The sequence below is a fragment of the Echinops telfairi genome, unplaced genomic scaffold, assembly GCF_000313985.2.
Source record: "Echinops telfairi isolate 266 unplaced genomic scaffold, ASM31398v2 ScPeMD7_23;HRSCAF=83, whole genome shotgun sequence".
NCBI lineage: Eukaryota > Metazoa > Chordata > Mammalia > Afrosoricida > Tenrecidae > Echinops > Echinops telfairi.
The window spans coordinates 50,185,287-50,211,367 of NW_022103920.1; the positions used below are offsets into that span (position 1 = coordinate 50,185,287).

The 26,081-nt window shown below is 36.8% G+C and overlaps 1 protein-coding gene across 4 annotated transcripts in view; it reads right to left on the minus strand.

Moving 5' to 3' along the window:
- The window catches only part of SEMA3A (semaphorin 3A), a 382,377-nt gene that overhangs the window by 81,143 nt on the left and 275,153 nt on the right, over window positions 1-26,081 (minus strand). For all 4 annotated transcript variants that reach the window (XM_045288865.1, XM_045288867.1, XM_045288866.1 and 1 more), the window contains 2 exons: window positions 25,623-25,716; window positions 15,406-15,525 (listed from right to left, as the gene is read on the minus strand). In XM_045288865.1, the coding sequence (XP_045144800.1) occupies window positions 15,406-15,525; window positions 25,623-25,716 (214 nt within the window). The remainder of the gene's footprint in view (window positions 1-15,405; window positions 15,526-25,622; window positions 25,717-26,081) is intronic.

A 26,081-nucleotide genomic window follows, 5' to 3' on the forward strand; every position in this document is an offset into this window, starting at 1 on the left:
TGTACAAATGCGCTTTACACAATTGATGTGTGTATGGATTGCAATAACAGTTGTATGAGCCCCTAATAAAAGGTTAAAAAAAAAAAAGAAAGGAAGACAATATAACTATTGGCTGTAAAAAAATTAATAATAGCTTGGTGAATCAATTAGATAGTACAAGATACTTAAGAGAACTATTAAAACACATTTATAAAACCACTTCTTTAACTAATTTAAAAGACATTAAAATCTTAAAGGGAATATAAAACTATCTTGGTCTTAGAAAAAGTAACTCTATCAACAGCAATGATAATTCCTAGTGATTAATTCATTGATTTTATGTTTTGTTGTATCATTTTGCTTCTCAAATCTACTAGACTATTTGTAGAGATTATTTACTTTAGACGGTAGTGTGGGGCATCAATTATCAAGCTTCTACTTCCCCACCTTAGTAAAAAGTAGTATAATTTCCTGGTTTCTCTGTGATCTCTCATTATTCTTACCTAATCTTCAATTTCTATTTCATATCATTATTTTTTCATCTTTCTTTCTTAAATGCATACTCTTTGCCTTCTCTTCTTCATTGCATACAAGTTATATTTTTAGAGTTGTACTTTCTTTATACTATATAGGGGGGCTTCAAAAAGTTTGTAGTGAAAAATGCATTATCTTTTAATGCAATTTGCCTATGAACTTTGTGAAGCCCCCTTTATATTATTACTAAATTTATGGTTATATTATCTATAAGTAATATACAGCTTTTCTGATTCCCATCTTCTTTCTCAAAACTTATTTAAGTTTTTCCAATTTCTTATCTCTTAGAACTTCAAGTATTCTTTAGGGGTTGCTGCATAGGTAAGAATATGCATTTTTATAAATTGTCATGTTCTATAATAATTTTACAGTAAACGCCTCAGCTATTGCATCTTTTCCTTACTTTTTGGGTTCCACAATGGCTTCAGAATAGTAAGAGACCTCAGAAATAAAAGGACATGGCTCCATATCTGTGCCACAACTTCTAGGATTTTCCCGCTGACAAAAGCTCCGTTATGTACTGAGCTTGGTAGGGATCTCTCTTGACAGCCTGTTTGCTACTAGAGTACTGGTTACCGAGTTAGGTGCTCACTGCATGTTAACAATGGAAGTTGTCCAAATCACTCTGCTACCTGCTAAAAAACGGACCTGGTTCCCTGTGTTATCATCAGTGATCCTCGAAGACTTCATAAAGAACCAGAAAGGAAGTAGGAGTGACTTAAACCTTATGAAAGCAATTTGGATAATTACAAAACCTCAGTGATGTACAGATGCAAAGATCACAGTTGAGATAGATGAGGAGGGAGAGATTTGGGGAAACAGAAAATAATCACTAAATGCAAAAGAAAAATCACTGATATTCAGTAAATTAAAATGGATCGTTTAATCTCTGCCTAAAAGCAATTTATTCTTAACCAGCAATTAATACAATGTAGCTGTTTTATCCCTATCATATAATGTTACATAGTATCTTAATTATATTTTACTGATGACCATATGGTCAGATATCTGAGCAATCTGCATTCACTCGTTAATTAGTTTGTGTTCCAATATAATTAAGCAATGCTCTTAACCTGTAACAATTAATGAGTGTTTCATACCTAATTTATAATAAAAGCATCATAGCTAAGCTCACTAAAGCCTTTCTAGAGGAAGCTTGGAAGTATGATTTGTGCATTTTAATTTCAATTTGTAACATTACATACTTAATTAAGGTGATACATGTTTACTAGTGTTGAGTAATGAAGACCAAATTTATTTCCAGATGCCGTTATTAAACATTAGTGATTACTACTTTTCTTCTGTCTTTCTATGTCCTTTTCAGTCTCTCTGCAGACTGCTGAGGGATTTATATATTTTAGTGATAGCTTTTATCTTCATAATTATTTATGCTCCTACTCATTGATAAACTAATAATAGTAATATAAAATGGTGAGGAGATCTTTCTCTCTCAGTAGCATTAAATGCTACAATCTCCCTGCCATAACCTGAAGAAAGTATTAATCTGGTTACTATCTCATTGGATTTGCCTATCCTGGATTTCCCATAAAGAAAATAATACATAAATGCAAACTGCTCCCCACAACAGTGAAAGAAAACACAGAGCCCTCAATCCATACGAAGCAGAAACAATAAAACAAACTGAAAATGAGTCAAAAGGGAAAACAAATGATCAGGTGTTGAAATCTAACCTAACTACATATACATTAATTCACTTTCTGATACATTGTATTTCTCTTAGTGTTTATGAATATGTATTTGTTTATTTTGATCGTATCTATGAATAATGTGATTTCCCTTCTCTCTTTAGGTAAATCAACAGAAATAAACTGAGAGATAACAATCAAACACTTTATGGCAGACAGCACCTTCCCTAGAGTTTAATAATTTTTCTTCAACCAAAATATGCATCATCGTAATTGATCAAAGATGTAAGGGTACTTTGTTGGTTAATCTTAAAAAGGAAGCCAAACAAAAACCCACTGTCAGACACACAGAGACTCTGGCTAGCTGCTTCTTTCTCCCATGGAGTGCTGGTGCATTTGAACTGATCTCGCGGTCAGTTACTGAACAGTGCCATGTTTACGAACCCTCCGTGTCCTGGGAGTTCACGGACAATGAGTCACGTTGTGTGATGTTTTATCTGCTTTCTACCTTCAGAATTCCCCTTTTTCTTTCTGACGTTTGTAAGCGTGTGCCTTTCTCCTCCCAGGACACAGGCAGAGTGCCTGCATTTACTCTTTCATGTATTTAGAGAGCACATTTGAAAGACAAATATTGATTCTCGGGGGTATAAGGAATGAAGTGGCAGTCATCAGTTTGATATTAGCCTTGGCATTACTAAACACTCAGGATTAGGGAGGTTAAGGTTCAGTCAGCTATAATTGGGGTATAATATATAAACCCAAAATATAACTCTGTACTAAGTGTAATTTAAATCCTATTGTATACTAAGCTGAGAACTAAATGGGCATCCCAAAGGGAAAATTAAATCTGAAGTCATTGATTTCTCATACACATTTATGTTAAGATTTTATAAATGCATACATTGAATAGATCTTACCGATATTGAAGCCTTGGCATCTTTTAAAATTGGTATTAAATTAACAAAAGTGATTATTTGGACTTATGTAAACTTAGACAAATTTATAAGCATATTGGAGAGACATATTTTTGATGGCTTCCTTATGTTATCAGCCCACATTTAATCTAAAAATAGTTGTGATGTAGCAAATCATAAAAACTACACTTCTAATGATTTATTTTTAAATTGTAACTATAGTAATGTATAAAATCAGTACTAATAGTTTTAAAAATTAATAGAATTACAATTGTTTACAAATAAACCACTATTTTATAAAAATAATTTATAAAACCAGTGTTAGCAAAGTGGACCTGGGGGTATGGTCAGGTAAGCCTTGGCCTGCCGACAACAAAATCTAAGGTTCATCCAAGCACATGCTCCTGGGAGAGTGATGAGGCGACCTGCTCCATGAGGATTTACAACTTTGGAAATCCTGTCTAGGGCTGCTTTGCTCTGGAATCAATTGGATGCAAATGGGAATGTTTGAATTTAGTACTAAAGGGATATTCTAATTCATTTCCAAATGTGTATGTGTGTGTGTATATATATAAACATATATATGCATACACACACTTACATATGTTAATATATCTTTAACTAAAAGTAGTACCACATTTATAACAGAATATAGTATAAACTGAAACTTTTAAGTGAAGGCTACATGGGCCATATGAACTTTACAAATCGCTGAGAGCAAGGTGTGTGTTTGTGTGGGAGAAGGGCTTTTATTTCGCTTTCCAGGCTAGTCTCAGAAGAGCCCTGCTGGGGGGTGGTTACACATGCTGTTCGACACCTCCACTGCGTGACAAAGATGGGCTCTTTACTACAGGAAGCAGTGATCGTCTGGGAAGCCCACAGGGGATCACTAGGATGGGGTCACCAGGATGGCAATGAGTGGATTTCTGAAAGAGGAGTCCTGGTGGGTTTGCATTGGTCTACTAACCACAAGGTCAGCAATTGAAAGGAGAAAGATGAGGTGTTTCTCTTCTAGTAAAATTTACAATCTCAGAAATCCAGAGGAGCGACCCTGTATGAAGCCATAGAACTTCCCCATAGCACTGCCAGGGCTGATGCCTTTATGGACGCAGACCCAACCGGACCCAAATCACTGACATCGAGGGCCCAAACCTTGCTGCCCATAAAGAGCTGGAGAGAACTGCCCTGTGAGTTTCCAAGGCTGTAACTCATTCTTTTTTCTTTTTAAAGTCATTTTATTGGGGGCTCGTACAACTCCTCACAATCCATGCGTACATCCATTGTGTCAAGCGCATTTGTACATTTGTGGCCACTATCATTCTCAAAACGTGTTTTCTGCTTGAGCCCTTGGTATCAGCTCCTCATTTTTCCCCTCCCTCTCCGCCCTCCTTCCCTCATGAACCCTTTATAATTTATAAATTATTTTTTTCATGTCTTATAATGTCTGATGTCTCCTTTCACCCGCTTTTCTATTTTCTGTACCCAGGGAGGGGGTTATAAGTAGATCCTTGTGATTGGTTCCCCCTCTCTCCCCCACCTTCCCCTTACCCTCCTGGTATTGCCACTCTCTTATTGGTCCTGAAGGGTTTATCTGTTCTGGATTCCCTGTGTTCCCAGCTCTTATCTTTACCAGTGTACATCCTCTGGTCTAGCCAGATTTGTAAGGTAGAATTTGAATCATGATAGTGTGGGCGGGGAAGAATCATTAAAGAACTAGAGAAAAGTTATAAGTTTCATCGGTGTTATACTGCACCCTGACTGGCTCATCTCCTCCCTGCGACCCTTCTGAAAGGGGATGTCCAGTTGCCTACAGATGGGCTTTGGGTGTCCACTCCGCACTCCCACTCATTCGCAATGATATGAGTTTTTGTTCTTTGATGCCTGATACCTGATCCCAATCGACATCTCATGATCACACAGGCTGGTGTGCTTTTTCCTTGTGGGCTTTATTGCTTCTCAGCTAGATGGCCACTTGTTTATCTTCAAGCATTTAAGACCCCAGATGCCATATCTTTTGATAGTTGGGCACCATCAGCTTTCTTCACCACATTTGCTTATGCACCCACTTTGTCTTCAGCTATCATGTCGGAGGTGAATGTCATGGAATGCCAGTTTAATAGAACAAAGTGTTCCTGCATTGAGGGAGTACTTGAGTAGAGGCCCAATGTCCATCTGCTACCCTAATATTAAACCTATAAACATATGCTCATAGATCTATTTTCCCATCATCATAAATATATTTACATATGTACATGCCTGTATTTAAACCTCCATAAATGCCATTTGCCTCCTATTTCTTTCCTCTATTTCCTTTTACTTTCTTCTTGTCCCACTACCATGTTCAACCTTCATTTGGGTTTCAATAATTCCTCTTGGTTACATTGCCCTGGGTTAAACTCTACCAGGCCTCCTACACCCCCCTTCCCATCGATTTTGGATCACTTGCTCCCTTGTCCCTTGGTTTGCTAATACCCACTTCCTTTCCTCTACCTCCCCCTTTCCCATGTCCCCCAGAACCGTTGGTCCAGTTGGTTTCTCCACCAGATTGTTATCCAGCCTATCTAGAGAGACCTGCAGAGATAATAATATACACAAAACACAAGAGAGAGCAAAACAGCAAGAAGAGAAAAACAACAGCAAAACCAATGACACACGAAAAGGCCTGTAAATAGTTCAAGGTCTGTTTGTTGACCTTTAGGAGTGTTCTCCCGTTGAAAGATGGGGTGCCATGCTCTCGGGACTTCCTTGCTCTGCTCCCCTGGCTGTTCTGTTGCCGCCCTTACTGTTTTACCGGGTGTGGTGGGCTGTAACTCTATGTGAGCAGAAAGCCTTCCTCCGTGGAGAGGTTGGTGGTTTCTTGCTGTCAGCGCCCAAGCCTTGCCCACCACATCACCAGCTGTCACGTGTTTTTCCTTGCAGAGCATCGGAACAGTTTATGTGCCAACTCTTCAGTGTGCAGCTCAGCACTGTAACTCCGGTGGCATCTAAGTGCACTAAAATGTTATTTAAATTTACTAAGAAAACATTTCAAACATCCCTTTCATGGGTAATCTTTTGTCATTTGTCTTTTAATACATGACGTTTAGGACATTGCAATGCTTTTTTGTTATCTGTAAGGCACTTAATAATTATTATTAGAGTGTTTTTTTGGTCATGGATGTGTAGCAGTAGGACGTTTGCTTTCAGCAAAAGGAATTGGCGATTCTGGGCGCTCTGCATGTATGCCTTCATCTTAGGAAAGGCTCTCGATCATTGTCACTTCCTGTGGCCATATTTCCTTCCTTAGACATATGTGGATGTTCAGATAAGTAAGAATGTGCATTTTACTACCATCTTATTGACAATATATTCTGATTGTCCATATCTTAGAAACTTTAACAAAATATTGTGAAATCAGTTACCATCAGCTGAGATCCCCCGTTCCAGGCCATTATTTGGCAACAATCGCTATTCCAAGGGTTTTTCCTCAATTAACTCATGCCTGATCTTCAGAACAACTGTTTGAGGGTGGAACAATTATTGTTTCCATTCACAAACTGGGAAACTCGCAGCACAGAGCGATTAAATCAGCTGTCTCCTGTCCTGGGTTACTGCCCAAAGCAGGCAGCAAGCTTGACAGACGCCAGGCTCCCAACGCCTACCCCAAATGTTACGCATAACATCCTATCATGAAAAGTGCTGAAAGTTCCCTTGTGAAATAGTAGTGTACATGGGGTTTTACCCCTAATATGTAAAATCAATGTCTCTCTTAACCAATCTATTAGGAAAACTTTTACTAGAAAATGTATCTAATGGTTTCTTTAATTAAATCCTAACTACTATACTTCTCTCATAGTCATTGATTCAATTCAGACTCATAGCAACCCCATTGAGCAGGGTAGACCTGACTCTATGGGTTACCAAGGCTGTAAATCTTTACAGGAGCAGAAAGCCTCATCTTTCTCTCCAGAGTTGATGGTGGTTTCGAACTGCCAACTTTGCCATTTCCAGTCCAATGTGTACCCCATTACATCACCAGGGTTCTGATTAGTACTGTAATTACTTAAATTAACTTTACACTTAAATAGCACATGTATGGAAATTTAGCCTCGGTTATTTACTGAATCCTTTGTCTGTCTTTAGGAGCCTTGCGGGTGTGGTGGTTGTGCTTTGAGCTGCAAGTCGCCTTGTCGGCAGTTTGAAACTCCCACTGGCATCGCGGGAGAAAGAGTGGCAGTCTGCTCCCGTCAACAGTCACAGGTCCCAGACCCCCAGACGGGCCGCTGCACATCAACATCGATGACAGTGAGTTCGGTTTTGCTTGCCTATTTTTAAGACTCATTGAAAGATTTTTATGTGATATTACATTATTAAACCTACACATTTTATAAATGCTTGATGCACTAATACATTAAACACTTAGTGGTTGTTCGAATGAAGACGAGATAGCTTGAGGAGAATTTCAGACTGGTTCGTTGTATTAACTTGCCAAATGTATATTATACACGAAACACAGCCATGACAAAAACTACCATTACTAGGAATATTTCATGTTTCATCATATGCTGTCTGATTGACTTTTTTTTAGTCCATATCTCATGTTTCCTCAGAAAAACAGCAAGTGGTATTATTAATTCTATTTTACAAATAAAAAATGTGTGATGATGTGATGGAAAGTAAAACATATCAATATCAAAGTAGTCTGTGGAGGTTCTAGTTTACAAATTAGAACATTCAACTTCAGAATCTGAGAAGAATATTCATTAAGGAGCTCCTGATTCAGTACCTGCTATATCCTACTGAAGGGTTCTATGGGCTTGTGATAAACATGTACAGTAACAGCACATCCAAGGGCTTCAACGGAGAGAACATTTTAAACCTACTGGGAGAATGACAAGGTTTAATGGCTGTTTAATATCGGTGAGTTCACAGAGGATTCGATTATCAAAGATTTGACAAGCAGAGAACTGTGGATTTCAATGGTTTGTAAATGAAGAGACAGAAATGACTGTTGAACTGGAAAGTGAGACTGAGATCAGGACTTATTTCCGGGAGACCTCTGGCAGTGGGAACTGAAAACCAAAGTCCATACAGTTCACTGTGTGAGGTGATGCCGAAACAATAACTCTGGGATTAAAGGACATCTTAATGACCAAAAACTGCATTCAGAATTCCTTTTAAAATTGTAGACATCATATCTGGATGTAAGGATTGAGTTGGATGTTTTAAAAAAACAAATATAATATGCATAATATAAATAGCATAATATGTTATCACACGTCAATAATTCTCTTTGGTCAAGGATTACACATAATAAAATAACTAACGTAAATATATTAAGCAACATATTTTACCAATACAGAAAGCTAGCTTACTTTATAACTATCCTTTCCAATTAGAGTTCACATGGCACTTTGAGACCTGCTAACTAAACCTTCCATTCCAATAGCATCTGAAAGCTTCCCTCTGAAAATATTTGTTTCGGGAAACTCTTTTAATATAAGAGCATTATTATAAACATATTCTTTTGGTTCATAATGATTAGAATTTTACAAATGACTTCTTTTTTTTTTTTAATCAAAACTACCCATGCCATTGAAATTCAATAGGATTGCTTCCAGTCATTCAGCTTTATGTGGTTAAAATCCTTTAATTCCCTAGCCCCTGCTGTTGGGGGCTCTAGGCTCATCACACTTAACCTCTGCCTAGGCTTCTCAGAAAAGAATTTGTTTCACTCCATTCAGAGCTTCAATAGTTGAGCAAGCCACACGCAAGTGCGCACTGGTCTTTTACCCTGAGCACACTAATCGGATTGTTTTTCCACTCTACAAGCTCTGGGTCAACAATCAAGCTGCCGCCAGAAACTAATTAATTTGCAAACAGGCTTCTGTTTTCACAGAGGGAAAGCTTTTGAGAGCCATGTCAGGGAGGCCGGTCACACCATGGTTACACGCATTGTCATGGCATCCACTTCTCTGGGTAAATCTCTTGCTTGATGTCACTGCACACATGAACCCTGATTACCCAGTCGGCAGTAAATCCCTATTGAGGCCCACTGTGCTCTGAAAGTGGCGGCTCCAGGAGAGGAAATTGGTACAGACAGGCTCTGTAGTCATTAAGCTGATGGTGAGACCAGAGAGAAAATTGTCTGAACCAAGAGAAAAAGAGAAGTTGGTTTTAATTTAAAGACTTGTGCAAATCTTAACATGAAATTATTTTAGGTGAATATTAACACCAATGTTAATTAGTTCCAATGTTAATGCCTCAATAGGCAATACAATCTGTGAAGACTGTCCTATTTGAAAGCTGTACAGTTTATCCCATGATTTATTTATTTATTTTTCAAATACAAGCTAACAACGTGACTCAGTTAGAGTTCCCTAAAGCTTGGAAACAAACAAACAGACCATCTAGCTATCAAGCAGATAGAAACTGCGGGTTCATTTTTCCCACAAAAGTTTGCTTATTATTTATTTTTCACTAGGGCACTCTGATTTCAGATACAACAGGTTAAAAGTGATTATCATCATTAAGTAACGTGTGAGGAGGAAACTGACCAAGGGAAAGGAGAATTAAATCAGGGCACATTTGGACAAATTCCAGTTCTCAAAGGGAAAAAAGCATATGTCGTGAGTGTATTAAATATATCAGCACTTGGACACTCATGGCATATTTTTGTTTTTAAAAAGGACTATCCTTGAATGGATGAATACTATTCAGTGGGATTAAAAGGGGAAAACATATATATTGGTAAGAGATTTTAGAATAATCAAAACTGGAATAACTATATTTTGTTTAGATATAGATAGGAATTCTTATTTAAAATGTTTAAGTGTTTCAGTGTAATTCCAGGAAGAATAGCTATAAGTATAGTCATTGTTATTTGTGTCTCTATACCTGGCTGCAATGATATTAAGTGACTAGAAATGACAGCTCATAGAGCATGTGATGTGAAAGTCAAAAGGTCTGTATTCTTAGTCCCCCTTTCATAGTCTTGGAAACCTAAGAAACATTTTTGTTGTTGCTATTGTTTGAACTGAATGCTTACTAGGCATCTATAAAACACAACCATAAAATAAGGGCTAGAAGGCTTTCTCGAAAAGTCAGTGAAAAAAGTCGGTTTATCTTAAGCCATGAACTAATCCACTATGGCATCATTAAGAAGTCTGAAATTACACAAAGCTGGAAATCTTTCACTTAATGAAAAATATCCAATGATACTCTGACATATGTGTGCTTCCAAAAATTAGATTTAAAACAATATACCTGAAGAGCTGTGCACATGATTTGAGAAGGGGTATTTGGTGCTATGTAGCTTTAATATGTGCCTTCATGACTTATTGATAGTCATATTTCCAAATCCATCATTTCTAAAAATGCACCTAATGGAGCAATTTACCTTTGAGAAGAACATAGCACATCCCAGTGCACTGGCACAGAGGAAGCCAGGCTGATTCCAGTGAGGGCATGCGATCCTGCTCGCATGCTAGAAGCAGGGGGAAGTGGAATGACGCGGCACATACCATTTCAATTACAGAAAAAAACCAAGCGGGTTGGTCTGTCCACAAGCACGATCCTTTCAGGAAATGCCACTAAGAGAAAACAGGTCTTCCTGAAAGAAGTGGGGCGGTCCCACACGCCGGGCACTGTAATTAGGTCTGTTTGGGTGCGTCAGGCCTGGCTGCTCACGATTCCGTGAGGTTTCGCATATTAAACTTGACTCCAGCTGCCCTCTCTCCCAACTCAAATACAATCACTGACCGAATGAGCCTGATGACACTTCCATCCCTGCAAAGGCGGTAGAGGATACAGATATAATTGGCAATTATTAAGCACTTACTGAGTGCCATGTCGGGTTTCAAACCGGTTCATTCTGGTTTGACACCCCATCCCCCCCTCGCTGAGAATCTGCATTACCACTCTAGATAACACTGCCTCAGAATCTGTATTTTCACAGTCTCTAGGTGGTTCTTACAGGTCCCGGAGCAATTCTTATGTGTACATAAGAATCTTGTTAAAGCACAGATTCTGGTTCAGTATATCTGGGGGTGGGAGGGGGGAGGATAAAAATTCAAAGCAGAAGATCAAACTGGAGTGAACTGGTTTAAAGTGCTAGTGCCAAGAGCTTGATTGATGATTTTTATACATTGTCATGTTTTATCCCGAAAACATCCTGAAAAAAAACTTAATACAAGGCCCCAATTTAAGGTGTGTCGAAGTTATCTCAATCTAAAGTGCATGTTTTGTGTACAGTGCAGTCATTTCTGACTCACAGCCATCCCGAGGTGACAGAGTAGAATTGCCCAGAGTGTTTCCTCGGCTGGATATTTAGGGCAATCGAGAGCCACATATGTCGTGTGTAGTCCCTGGATAGGTTTGCCAACCTCTCAGCAGCCAAGTGTTTAACCTTTGTGCTACAAGACTTCTTCTAAGAATGTCTCACTATCACCATTGAGTGGACTCTGATACACGAGGGCCCTAAAGAACAGTGTAGAACTTCCTCTGTGAGTTTCTTAGTCTGTACATTTTTATAGGAGCAGAAAACCTCATCTTTCTCCCAACAAACAGCTGGTGGATTTGAACTGTTGATCTTGCAGTTAGCAGCCCGACTCAGTCACCACTATGTCCCCAAGGCTCTTTCTTAAAACACACAGTCTCTTTCAAATGACTTACTCTCCCAATCTTAGTCCAAAAGGCAAACAGTACTGAAAATGATTCCATCACTTAGAAAAGTAAATTTGAGCTAGCTATACCGAAAGGATCATATAAAAAAACAGCTAGGTATCAAATCAACGAGTAAAAATTCTGAAATGAAATTTGTTCTCAGCTTCAGAGACTTTAAATTAAGGGCTAGTGGAAGTAAGTACAGAGAGCAGTTATGGTAAAAATCAATAGCCTCGATCGCTCTTAGATAGCTTCCCTCAAGTGTTATTCATTCCTCATCCATTGCTTTAAAATGAAATGGAACTTCAAGCTTTATTGGCACTTTTAAATTCACATTTTAGTGACTAATTATGAAATTAATGAAACCCCATTTAAAAAAAAAATCAAGATATTTAAAAATTTAGTTCCAGACTACTCTTGTATTTGCTATTTTTCTTTAGGAGAAACAGAAATTAATGTTCATCTAAAATAGGCCAACTGATCTTTCTAATGGAATTGAATTGATTTGGAACAAGTCCTGTGCCAAGATTAATTTTAATAGCCTTGAAGACCCTTCGAACAGTCCCTTGCAAGGTCATTTTTTCACTCTTGGCAGGCACAGATGCTTGTGCAGTGTGCACTGGTGCCTCCACACTCATTTGTTTTATGCATGAATGTGCAAACATTATGTTTCCAATTTTATTCTGGAATGGTATTTAATTCCATGAGGCTCATGAGTCAGAGTCCCTTGGTCCTATCTCCAACATGTCTACATCCTCCATCCTGCACCAGTTCTGGTTTCTGCACCCTGTCAGATGCAGCCTCCGTGCTAATTTGGAAAACGCAGTTCTCACGTTTAGTGCTGAGAGACTGATAACTGAATTCTCACATGAACTACACAGATTCAGAGAGGAAGTACAGAGCTGTGGACAATGACCGTATTTTCCCACAGTGTAAATTCTTCAGCCTCAGCTGTCAACATGTGTGAGTGTGCTGCACAAAACCAGCCTTCACTTGATGGCTTTTTTCTTCCCAAACCATAAAAAATGAAATGGATACTACACACTCCCTTATGCTAGTCCTTCTTATAATGAGGTTTATTTTTCAGGGACAGTGAAAGCTTGCATCCCCTTCAGGCTTCTTTGTAGATCAAAGTCTCCTTTTTTCCAAACAAAAGCAAAATATTTTCCCTCTCACATACATTTTCCTGTTTCCAGAGAGCACAGATATCAATGTTAAAGGAGTTTCTTCCTACTGATTTTGCTTTCTTGCATATGAAAGATAACTGAGGGTGGGCAGGGGGCAAGGATAAAACACCTACATTTTATAGTAAAAAGATTTTGAAAACATTATAATTTTATCTGAATTAAAATTATGGTCAATTGGAATTGTGTTAAGACAGATAAGTTTGGAGCACAAAGAAAGTTCGTGGAAACAGTGAATTAAATAAGATAATAGTATTTTCCCACTAATTTTTTGAAGGCCTGCTCTCTGCTGAGCATAACAGAATATTGTAAAATGAAAAGAAATTAAAAACAAAACAAAGCAGGGAAACCCAGTTGTTTCAAACTGTTATTATTTAAAGAAAAGTTACATTTAAGTTGAGTCTATGAATAAGTATGTGTTATTCTTGGTTTAAAAAGAACAAAAATATTTCTGGACATGAAGGCTTGATGTTGCCAATGAGTGTGGTAATTTCAAAGAATAGTAAAAATAAACACTTGCAGAAGTGTATAACTAGGACCGAGACTGGTGTGTATGTGTGTGTTTCGATTCTAGAAGCTAATAGTGACTTTTATCATAGTAGGTGTAAGTCAGATGTAAAGTGACCATGTGAGCTATTGGAGGTGAGAAAGCAAACTACCCAGTTATGAATTTAGACATATGGAAACATCCTACCAATGCACAATTAAAAGAAGGGTTCTGGAGAGCTTAAATGAACACGTTTAAAGGCCCAGGAGAATGAATTAGTAGTGAAGAAAAGAAAAAGGCAGTGAAAGAAATGTAAATTAGGTAAATTTCTGGAAGAACATCAATGCGATTAAGTAATGGCACAGGCAGAAGCACTAAGCTTGGAAGCTATGAGACACATCCTTCTCACTGAGACACAGAACAATCAAGTGTCCTGGCAGGAGGGAGGAACTCTTGCTGGAGCTAAGTTGAGGTGTGTTACATATTTTGAATAATCACATTGCAATATGAGGCAATAGCACATAAAACACATGGCCCTTTAAATTAACAGAGATAGAATTATCCAGATAAAGTATTTTGATTTTTCTCTATCAAGTCAACAGAGAACAGAAATAAATACTGTTTGCATTTGTCCAGTACAAGGAACAGGCAAAGCACGTTTCATGAAAGTTCAAAGAGAGATAATCAAGTATCTACTGAGAACATGAGTTCTTTTCTTACTAATGAGTCATGTGAAACTAGGAAAAAGTTCATGGTCTAAGAGATTAGGCAGCTTTAATTTATAAAGTTAAAGACAGATATTATAAATAATAACTGAGAGGATAATTTTGGGAATATTTATGCAAATCCTTTACAAATTTAAAATTAATCATTTAAAATATACTTTTTGTCAGAGGTGAAAGAAAAATGATTTGTTGTAAAAGCTGAACATCAAATTTATTTTAGGTATATACATTTTGACATTTTATGATGTAGCCAAATTACATATATATAACAGCTATCTCTCTATCGATCTTTAGTGTGTGAGAGAGAGGAAGAGAAAGGAAGGAGCCGGTGCTGTACTGGTTTTGAGTTGGGCTGTGATCTGCATGGTTCACAGTGCAAAACCAACAGCAACTCTGTGGAAGACAGCCTTGACTTTCTTTCCCAGTAAACAGTTAAGGATCACGCCCCCCGCCCACACACAGCATATCTTTCTGGTGGTACAGTAGGTTAAGCATGGACTGCTAACAGCAAGGTCCATTTCTCAAACCTATCAGCAACACCATGGGAGAGAGATGAGGCTGTTAGCGCCTGTGAGGATGGAGAGTCTCAGAAACCCTAAGAAACAGTTCTCCTCTTGCCTTATCGGGTTGCTATAATTACAAACCCACTCAATGGTAGTAAGGGAAGAGGTGATTTCAAGAAACTGTGTTCTTGCCCAAAACCTTTGATTAAGGGATTAGGTAAGATATTGGTCTTAATTTCCTGGTCTATAAAATGAGAAAGGTTGGGAAGGATAAAGTAATATGAAATGAAATATTGATGCAAAAACTCTTAAAAATGTGAAAACATAATCAACCTGATATCATTTTCAGTGCTTTGATTTTACTTAAACCATCAATAACTTTCCACTCCTAAAAGATGTGGAAGAAAAAAAACAACCTGCTTTGTGAGATTTGTTCTGGTTTCTCGAGAAATCAGGGTTGATAATGACTTAGCTTAGTTAGCTTATCTTTTTTTAACCCCTCCCCACACACATGCTGGCTCCTCTCCGTGTCTGCATGACCACGCCTACCATAGCTGTCCACTGAGAAACTTCAGTTTTGGCACGAAGCAAATATTATCCTATATTTTTAATCTCTCTTTTCTCTTTTTGCTCAGTTTTCTCACACCCACAGTCCCCAAGTCACCACTATCATTTAGCTCACCAGCATAATAAATCTCCAGCTACATTTTTAGTTGGAAGGAAAATTTCTCCAATGATACAGTACAGTTACTTCATGGCATGAACCTGCGTTACTGGATACACCACTTACCATTGAGCCACCTGGAATCATGCTGCTCTGTTCTGATGGGGTGGTGGTGTCCAAGAGTTCTGAAGATAGCAAAATCTCGCCCCATAAAATCCGCAGCAGTGCCAGAGTACAATTCTCCATCTGTATTGTCACAACATGAAATCAGATACACACAATTTAATTACATTAAAGCAAGAAAAATAAAACCAAACCAAACACAAAGAGAAATATCAGGTTATAACCATGCTTAAAAGAAAATAGAAATGATCTCATCATTGTCTCTCACCTGGTACTTTTATTAAAAGCTGTACTTTATATCAAATAACTGTTCACTGACTATTTGACACGTGTTACCTAGCAGCTTAGGAAAACTGAATAGAATCAGAACCATTGTCTCCATCGCCAGGTGCCGTATGGCCTGTTTGGACCCACAGCCGCTCTGTGCCCAACAGACAAGCACTGCCTGCTCGGCGGTCTTCTCATGATTATTCCTACGCTTGAAGCCATGGTTGCTGGCTCGGCATCCTCCACCTCATTAGGGCCTTCCTCTTTTTCACCGATCCAGAGAGCATTTACTAACTCATGACATTGTACGCCTGCTTATTACTAATTGCAATTGTACTTCATACATTTCTTTTACACATGTCATGCTACTCTGATCCGAATATCCTTATTTAGTAGACTAAGGGATTATCAGTAGCTCCTGTTGTACAGTTCTTATTTTAATAGAAATTAATTTTCTAATTATACTGCTTTATCCATGGATGTGAATCACATCATTTTAAAAGATTTAATATTTTCCTTGCTAAATTTTTTCTTGTATTTCTTCTTTTACACTGCATTATAATATATCAAGAAGGTGTATTCTAACTTGACATAGTATAACATTCAACTCAAGAACAAGTAGCCTCAGATAGAACAGAAATGTATTTAAAAATAGCGACAACTGTGGAAACTGAGGTAATAATGACTGCCTAGGTACAAAAACTGAGCTTTTATCTTGTATTTAGTGAATTACCTATTCAGGTAATTTTTTCACTTTTTCATTAATTCATACCTATTTAAATTGAATTAACTCTAGGCGAGGGTTGAAATGTGGGAAAATCATAATCAGAGGGTAAGGAGACACAGAAAGGGAGGGGAAAGATAAGTTAATATTTACTGAATACCACTCCATGCTTGTCAGGCAGCCAAGGACTGAGCTCGACATTTTCAAAGTATCTCATCTGGTTCTATCAACAACTCCATGATATAAATATTGCTGTCCATATTTCACAGTTCAGGAAACGGAAGGCTGCTCAGCTAATTACTAGGCAAGTCAAGGTGAAGGTTCAAACTCAGGCTTGTTTAACTCCACGTCTGTTACATGGCATCCCCTCAATAAATTGCAATTTCTGTATGTTAGGTTTTATTTCCATTAAATAGTAAGTGTTCCACATTATAGTTTTGGGGAAAATTCATGGCAGTTTATGTATATACAATGAATTATTTGTAAAGCAAAACATAATCTATGAAAATTTCTCCTACAGTTCCCCATAACTTATAGTGAATCTGGATATATTACTGATATTGAAATGAATATTTTATTATTCCTGCAGTGACTGACTTGGAAAACAGGGAATAAAAAGGACATACATAAATGATAACATATGTGTTTTATATAACACTTCTATTTTCAAAGAAATTTCATATTTGCTAGATAAATAGAAAATATGAATATTCTATTATAAAAGCCTATGGGCCATTTTATTCATTGATTCCTTATATGATCGTCTTTATTTACATTTCCAATTACTCCTTGCAAGTAAGGGTCAGTAATAAAGACACAGCTAGTGGTCCGACATTAAGTACTTTTTTTGGTCGATCCTATACTTGTCCTGTTGACTGGCTTTGGACAACATCCAGAATAGTGAAGAAGAGCCGCACAGACCGACATTGAACCGACAGTTACTGTGTTCACGACGAAAACAAAGCTATTTACCTGAGTTGTAAAACACTTCTTGATCCAAGGATTGTAAATATTAAAATCCAAATCCAGAAGGGGGATGAAATTAAAGCTTAAGTTTTGAACCCTCAATTTGTAAATAGCTATGGATGAGAGTGAAAGCCCCAGTCCCATTTGTAATCTCTCACGTGGACGAAGCCTCCAGTGACTACCTTATGGACCTTGGGGAGGGGACGGCCCTGTTATCAGAGTGCCTGGTAGGGTGGATCTTTGCAGTTTCAGCAAGGGGCGAACAGGACAGCTTGTTCTGCTTTCTTTCTGATTGAGTTTGTTTTCTTTCTATTTTAACCTATCATTGCTGTTGGGTTGGTCTTTGTGGACGTTGTTGCCTTGTTTTGATTTTGTATATTTTTTCTGTATATGAAATCTGGATTAGGTAAAGCTATAGGGACAGCAACTGAATTTCCTGGGGCATTGCAGGGGAGGTTGGTAGGAAATGGGGAGCTAATCACAATGAATACAAGGAAGAAGAAATGTTCTACAAGTTATTGTGCTACCTACACAATGTGTTTGAAAATGGTTGAACTAATGAAATTTATGATATGTGAATTATAGGTCCTAAAATTGTTTAAAAACACAAGAAAAGTGTTTAGAAAAAAAACATGCCATGTAAATTACTTCTTTAGTGAAGGGTCATTGTAGTTGTTGCTGTGTGGTACATTCTGTTTCAAAAGTCCCTTCTCTTAATTAAATAGTAAACTCAAATCTGACTTACTCTAACAACAATATGTTGCAATATATTATATCTGACCAGAAGTCAAAGAAAGAACCCATACTAATTCACTAACATTTTTATTTAGGTTAATTTTATACCTTTCTATGAATAATTGATAAATACAAGTGATTGATTTTAAAATTCAAGGTGATAGATGCTTCTTGGTCTGTGTGAATAAAGTGTTAGACAAAATCATTGGTAAAATAACTTAAAATGTTCATGCCAATTTCAAAGAGTCTCATGTTGGAATATTGGTCAGCAAATGCCTGATGTCCTCTGTCTATTGAAAATAAAATCTCTAGATTATTAAAGCACATTGTCTGGAACCATAAGATTGGTCATTGAACACAGACAAAAGAAATTAGGCAACCAACGGTGAAAACAAAAAATCACCAATTTCATATCAGCGTAGACAGAGATCATGTCCTTGAGGGGGGCTATCTAGAAACAGAAGACTTTAAAATATGTCATTGATTCATGGCTAACCGTTTCTGTTTTTGTTTCTTGTCATTTCGCTTGTTATAGGATGAGACATAAATATGATTGCAATTTTCACGTAAACTGGCTGTTTTGGTGAAATAAACTGCTACATAAGTTTGGAAACTTGCTTATTTTAACCATTTTCTAACTTACAGAGTTTTACAACTGTTTATAACAAACTTTTTATCCACTCCCATGTGAAGAATGCATAAATCAATAAGAATGCAAACGTGCAGAAGGACTGAGTTTCTTTCTCTTGTGTAACAGATGGCAAGGTCTTCAGAGAAAGGCTCAGGAGAAGAACTACTGACTCAATTCATTATAAAAAATAGAATTAAATTACAGAATTGTCTAGAGGAAAGTCAAGTGCAGTTTAGAGCCTAGTTGCCCTCCAGTCATAGAAAACTCCCTCCCATCAGAATATTATTGTTGACTAGAGTCGGGGTGATTTCTATGAGCTGGAGCATATCAGATGATTAAGTGGCCATTCTGATAGTGTTGGTGCTCTGTATTAATAACTGTGTCTTTGTTCTAGGTTTTAGATCAGATTTACTGTTGAGATTTCAACGGGGAAGTCTTTTCCAAAAAATTATAGAGTCTTTGTTGTTTTGACCCAATAGTATAGGTTGAAGCATTTCCTACTTCTGCATGTTCTTTAAGTAGAACTATAATATCAACCTAGGGTGTATTTCATCTAATATCATTAAGCACTTTCATCACAGGTTAATGACTTCTTACTTTCTGTAACTATCTAAAATGATCTAAGACACCTTATTATAAGAAATGCAGTATATGTATGTTGGATTTGTTTTGAAAAAGACATAGCTTTAATAAAAGCCTACTATAGTTTCTAGGTCATTAATGAAATTATCATAATATGTTGACCCTTGTGTTAATTATGTCAGTTTTTATGACGCTCATAGAACTTTTCTTGATGATCTCAAAAAGTATGTTCGGTGAATGTTTTCAACACTGTTTCAAGTGGCATTATGATTCAGATGTATATTTGGGTATTTTCCATATATAATAATGCATTAGTGAGAGAAAGTATGACATGGAATTTTATTAAACTGATGGTAGAAAATAGGCTCAAGTTTTGTTATATCTATCAAAAAAAAGTGTAGCTTTATATACTCTGTCTAACAAGTCATTAAGCCTCTCTAACAAATTACCAGATAGGGAATTCAATGTTTCAAAAAGAATTCATTGGTCTAAGATAAATTAGTGCTGACAGATGTGTAATCAACCATTTAGGAATTGTCAAACATAAAAGCTGTATTTGAGAATACTACCATTTTCTGAACTGTGAGCTTTCGTAAGCGTCTCTAAGAACAGCCTTCTGTACTGAGATGAACAGAATTTAGTGTATTGCATTTCCTCTATGGTTGAGATACCAGGAGACACGTGTATTAAACAAATGTTCATATAGATTCGTCCTGTCCTAAGCTCCAAATGAAGTAAATATATGGCTTAGATCGGCTAGTGTATTGGATTACAATTCCTCAGAAAGGTGTGGTAGGGAGAAACAGAAGGCAAGGGGAAAAGAAAACATTTCCTGATGAAACTAAAGCAGTACTATCACAGGTGAAAAGTGTGACATGGATGTGAGCAAAAATCAAACAAACCCAAAGACCAAGCCATTATGTTGTTAACACCTTAAGTAAATTCCATTCAGAGAGTTACAGCGTGATTAGAAACAGAAGGGGCCAAAGAAACTTCTCTCTGGGTGTCTCACACACGCAAACAGCCTGGGTGAAACACATTTCCTTGATGTGAAAGGGTGTAAGAAAGGTCAATGTTCTTGCATTTTTATTTTTCTTAGGCTCTTTGTCTATTCCACCGAATGGAATGTAGTGTCTTTGCTACTAATTTTGTCCCTTTCACATGAATTTTTTATTAGTTTAAATGTGCATACAGTGAAAATTCAAAATATAAAATCTATGGGTACAAACTCTCTCTGAGTTTCTCCATTGGCCGGCATTGCTAGCAGGGAATTTCCATGAGGCAGCTTCACACATTTGTGGAAAATTCAGTTATCGTTTAATTTATTATTTCCAAAAAGTTTTTAAAATCCTTTCATAGTATAGACATAGGCATAGTAGTTTGTTGTCACGGTGTTTTATAGAACCCTAGTTCATCGTAACAATAAATTATTGGTATTAATGTAGCCATGCCATACCACATGTAAGAAAATTGAGGTTCAGAGTTGCATATCATTTTCTCAATTATATCTAATTAATTAAGGAAGGCCCTTGCTTGCTCTAACACCATGAGCAATTTTTTATGCTAATACCTCTTTTACCTGGGAGAAGCCAAAATTCCAAATTGAGAGTCTTAGCTAAAAGTTTAAAACCTTTAAAACAGATCTCAATAATATTTCCTGGTGATGGAATAATTCTGAATACCTTGAATTGAAATGCCTGGAAGAGAATTCAATGAGAAAATTAAGTCGCTCTCAAGTTGACTACTCCATTCACGTCATGAACATGTGTGGTGATACATAATTAGTGGGGGAACACACTTCATTTTATTCTTATATTGTGCTCACACCTGGCATTTATTCTTAGGGAACAAGTGACTGCTACCACTAAGAAAGAAATTTTAAATAAGGTCACAAAAATATTTTCAGGTAGATAAAATTAAAACATTTAAACATAAATACTGGAACAACTTCACTTTGATGATAAAGTCTTTGTAAAAGGCGATTTCTCAATCTGCTTTCCTAAAGCAATTTGAGATATACAGGACTTGTGAAAGGATTTGGGAACTTAGTTCAATGGATATGTATTTTTCAGGTGTGATGATCCATAATTTCTTATGGTCACTAGGTTAGCAAACGCAAGGCACATGGAAACCGAATATGCTGTGATAGTTCTGTAAATGAAAAAAATTCAAATTGTCATTTGGTTGTCAATTGAAACTCTTTAGTAGTTGGATTTGTGATCTAAGAGCATCTGCTACCAAGGATTTGGGGGACAATTTACAAATGGTTTGGGCCAAACATGATTCCCCCTCACCTTAGAGGGAGAAACAGCGTGGTACCACCTTGAAACGTTTTATCTTAAGTGCTTGAAGAAGGAGAATGCACTCACGCATATAGAAACGCGGTCTGGCCAATGCACAGTCTCTAACATGTAGTGTACAATCTGTACAGTTCAGGGGAAGTTCCCACCCCTGGATGCAGAAAACTTTTTGGAAGTGCTGTAGAATGTTTATGTGTTGAAGAGCCCCCATTAATTTTTTGTACATTCTTTCCATAGCATTACAAGGGAAAATGCCAAGAAAACCCAACAAAGGGAATGAAATGTACTTTGAGAGGAAGAATTATAGCATAGTTAAAAAGGAATCAAATAATCTTAATAAAGGAAGTTATAGCTCTTGAATTAAAATGGTGTTGAAGGGATTTTAAAGAATTTTACTAGTTCTAGCATGGTCTCTTCCTGTAGTATGCTATTCAGCAGACTCAGAAATTAATTTATTTTGGCTAGAATAATATTTCCTGTCCATAGGCATCAACTTCATACCTCTGAAGTTTACTGAATTATTTTACCATATTGAATAGCTTAAGTTTGGACTTCCATTTACAAGCTGCTCCTCTGAAATGCCTACTGTTCACTTTTAACCAGACATCCCTCCTGAACTCACTGGACTTCCTTATTCATTTTTCCTTTTCACAAGCCTACACAGCTTTCTCAAAGAAAACCTAATATGAAATAAAGAAAATATGCAACTTCATATTCTCTGTGGACTTTGTGTGGTTGCATACCACATGAGCTATGTAATATCTACTTGTCATCATCCTTTCTCAACTGAATATTAAAATAAATAATCAAACAAATCCTTACTGAGAAACATACCACAAATGAAAGCTGCTTTAGGCATAATTTTATCCACTGCCTTCTCAGGAATACCCATTCGTTTTTATTTAGTGTTTAATTTAAATAAGCGTAGCTGCGTGTTCAAACATGGTATGACTCCTCCTCTTTGTTTAAGACACATTTTAAATATCAGCGTGTACCCTTAAGGAAATCAACATGTGATCACTAGGCCTTCCATGAATAGGAAAATTACAAGTGTGCTAAATTTGCTGCATTCTCTTAAGTCTTAAACTTTGGTTAAATTGCTGCCTAAGTGGATCAAATGGACTGAAATTGTCTACAGTTGAAAAGTAATTGAGGTGATAATTCCAACTGCAGTAGTTTTATTCTTTCAAAAATAGTGATCGGTGAAACAAAGTACTTTAGAGAACTCTAGGAAAACCTATCTTCAGAGTTAATCTTCTAATCATTATACAGAAAGGTGGGTTGTTTATTTTTTGAGTAGGAAAAAATATATTTGTAAAGAAAAAGACTGTATAAACTATGAATTTATGATACTTCTCACAGAAACCTCAATTTACTTTTAGCAATAATCTAGACTCCTTAATCAACATTGAATTAGAAAATCATATGTAAAAGTTTCATTATTATTTTTATTATGTTATATAATATCTAACTGTATTTAGAGAAGGAAACAAATATCAAATAATTTATATAGAATATGTAGAAACAATCAGAAACAGGGAGTCATTGTGTTCTAAGTTGTTGCTAAACTCAAAGGTTTAAAAATAAAGGTAACAGTCTAACCTGTTTTTAATAAGTTAATTTTTATTGTAAATAGGTGGATGTTTACATTTCAAACCATCAATTCTTCATTCAGCACATTCAAATCACTGGTCAATCCCTATGCCCCGCCCCTGCCCTGTATTCTATTCCACCTGCTTTCCCGGTTTCTCCTCTCCTTCTTAAGGATCGCTACCTTCCTGTCCATTCATGTCAGTACTTATCAACCTTCTACTCCGATAATTCGTCTTCTTGCCTTTACCCTTCCTGCCTTGAGAACCTCCAAAGTCTGTTTCCTTTGGTATGCATGTCTTTGTCTTGTCTTGATCATAATTGGTCTCATACGATATTTGTCTTTGTGACTGACTAACTTCATGCAACATAACATTCTCCGGGTTCCACCACGTTTCATGGTTTCATCACTGACTTTTGATGATGCACAGAATTCCTTTGTGTGTATGTACCAATGTTTCTTTATCTATTCTTCAACTGATGGGAATTTGGACTGTTGCCAACATCTTGCTATTGTGAGCAACGTTGTAAGAAGCATGGGCGTGCGTATGTCTGATCCCATTTTAGCTCTTACTTCTCTGGTACATATACCCAGCAGAGGTATGGCTGGCTCCTATAGAATTTTTATTCCCAGCTTGAGGTAGAGGAATATTGCTTTCATCAATGGTTGCACATATTTATAGACCCACCATCAGTGCAGGAGAAGTCCACTCTCTCCCTGCTCTCTCCATCATGTTGTGTTCTATTAGTATTATTATTGAGCTATCTTGGTCAGTCGATGCTGGGTGGATGATGATCATGAGCACTTTTTCGTATGTTTATTAGCTGTTTGGATGTCACATTTGGTGTACTTTTCTTCTGTTTATTCTTTTGTTCACTTATTGATTACATTATTCATCTACTTCTAATTTAAATATTACACTTCTCTTTATTTTTTAGAGATTATTCTCTTGTCTATTGTATCATTGCTAAAGATTTTTTCCCAGTCTGTGGGTTCTCTATTTACTCTTTTGATGAAGTCTTTGGATGGACATAAGTGTCTTATTTTTAGTAGGTTCAGTAATCTATTTTATTGTCCACTGTGAGTTTCCTTCTTTATGTTACATGGTATCTTTATTCCCTTCAATGGGGCCCTAAAATGTGTCCCTCTTTTCTTACTGATGCGCTTTATAGGTCTGGGATTTACATTCAGTCTTTGGTTCATCTTTTCTTGTATATGGGGTGAGAAATGGGTCCTGTTTCATTCTTCTACACATCGAGATCCAAGCTTGCCAGTATTCTATATTGAAGGGGCTATCTCTCTCCCACTTACATATTTTTTGGCACTTAGTTGAAGATCCCTTGTTTGTAGGTGGATGAATATGTTTGGGTTTCTTTTCCTTCTGATTGGGCTAGGAGCCTATTATTGTAGAGGACATTTTGACTATGGTGGCTATGGAATTGGCTTTGAGTTCGGCTACTGAAATGCCTCCTATTATATTCTTCTTCTTAAGTATTATGTTGCTTATCCTGTGTTTTATTCCTTCTCCATCTAAAGTTAGTAATGAGTTTTTTCAATTCTTTAAAAAATGGAGTTGGGATCTGGATTGGAATTGTGGTTTATTTATAGATTGCTTTGAATTAGTGATGTTTACACAATGGCAAGCATTCCTGGTCACGAACATGGAATATTCTATTCTTTATCTTCCAATACAAACTAAAACACTTTCCATCTTTTTTTCCTTCATAGGCCTCCAGTTATGTCTAAACACGCACCCACTATGTGCGATGCGAAGGACAAGAGGAATACAGACTTGAGGGGGTGCTAGAAAGGAAATGTAGAGAAAGCACGTAGCAAGCTTTCTTTACACAGAGCAAGGGAAAAGAGAGAGGGAGCCAAAGTTGCACAGGAAGAGTAGAATTATTCTTTATCGGGATGAAATATCCATCAAGTTACCAGGATGCAGCTAGTCTGCTTATGGCAGTGTGGTGGGTCTCTTTCAGTTGTATCCCAGTTTGATTGCTTGCACTAATTAAACTGTCCAACTGTTGACACTGTGGCATATCTCAGAACTACAAAATAAGATAGATCGTATCTCATTTTTTTTGATGTATCAAAATTTCCTTTTAAAATGCCTCTTTCATGGAATGAAAACTAAGACACTTTTTCACAAAATTTATATATCAAAGTTCAAGTGGGGATGTCACATGATCAGGCATATCCAGTGTGAAGATAGGAAGCCATCCAAGCAGAGAAAACATCACAAATTAGATAGTGTTAATAGTCACAACCAACAACATTGAGTGATTCTTCTTCATTCTGATAGCTGAACATTTCACAACTGTAACCCTCCTAAACTAGATCGACAGAAATAATGGAAAAACCTACAAAAGAACATGCACGTTGATTTTTATATACAATTTAGGTCGATTGTTGATTACATACCTATTAAAAGAGATGCTGTCAGTAGTTTAGGGTCATAAGGACTTTTTCCACGGCCATTTTCAAAATGTGAATCTTCCAATTTAAAAATGTTATCCTATTGAGAAGAAAATGAAGACTTGAATTTATTCATAAAAGGAACCATTTTGAACATATTTAATAAGCAAAGAGAGTTTGAGTGTTTGCAAGAGCTAACTATATCTGTGTACATGTTACTGAGTATGAAACATATTACGGTATTGAATAAAGCTATTGTTATCTAAATACCTTAATCTGGGGATTGTTTAGGTAGCATTTATGACGTTGCAAGTAATAATGTGCAAATGCAATCTAAGGAACAGAAATGTTAGCTATCCTATGAATTCTTACAGGAATTAATTAAACTTTAGATAAAATCACTCCTTTTCTCCCTCCATATAAAGAACAAAAATTTCAAATCACTATATAGATGTATCTAAAAAT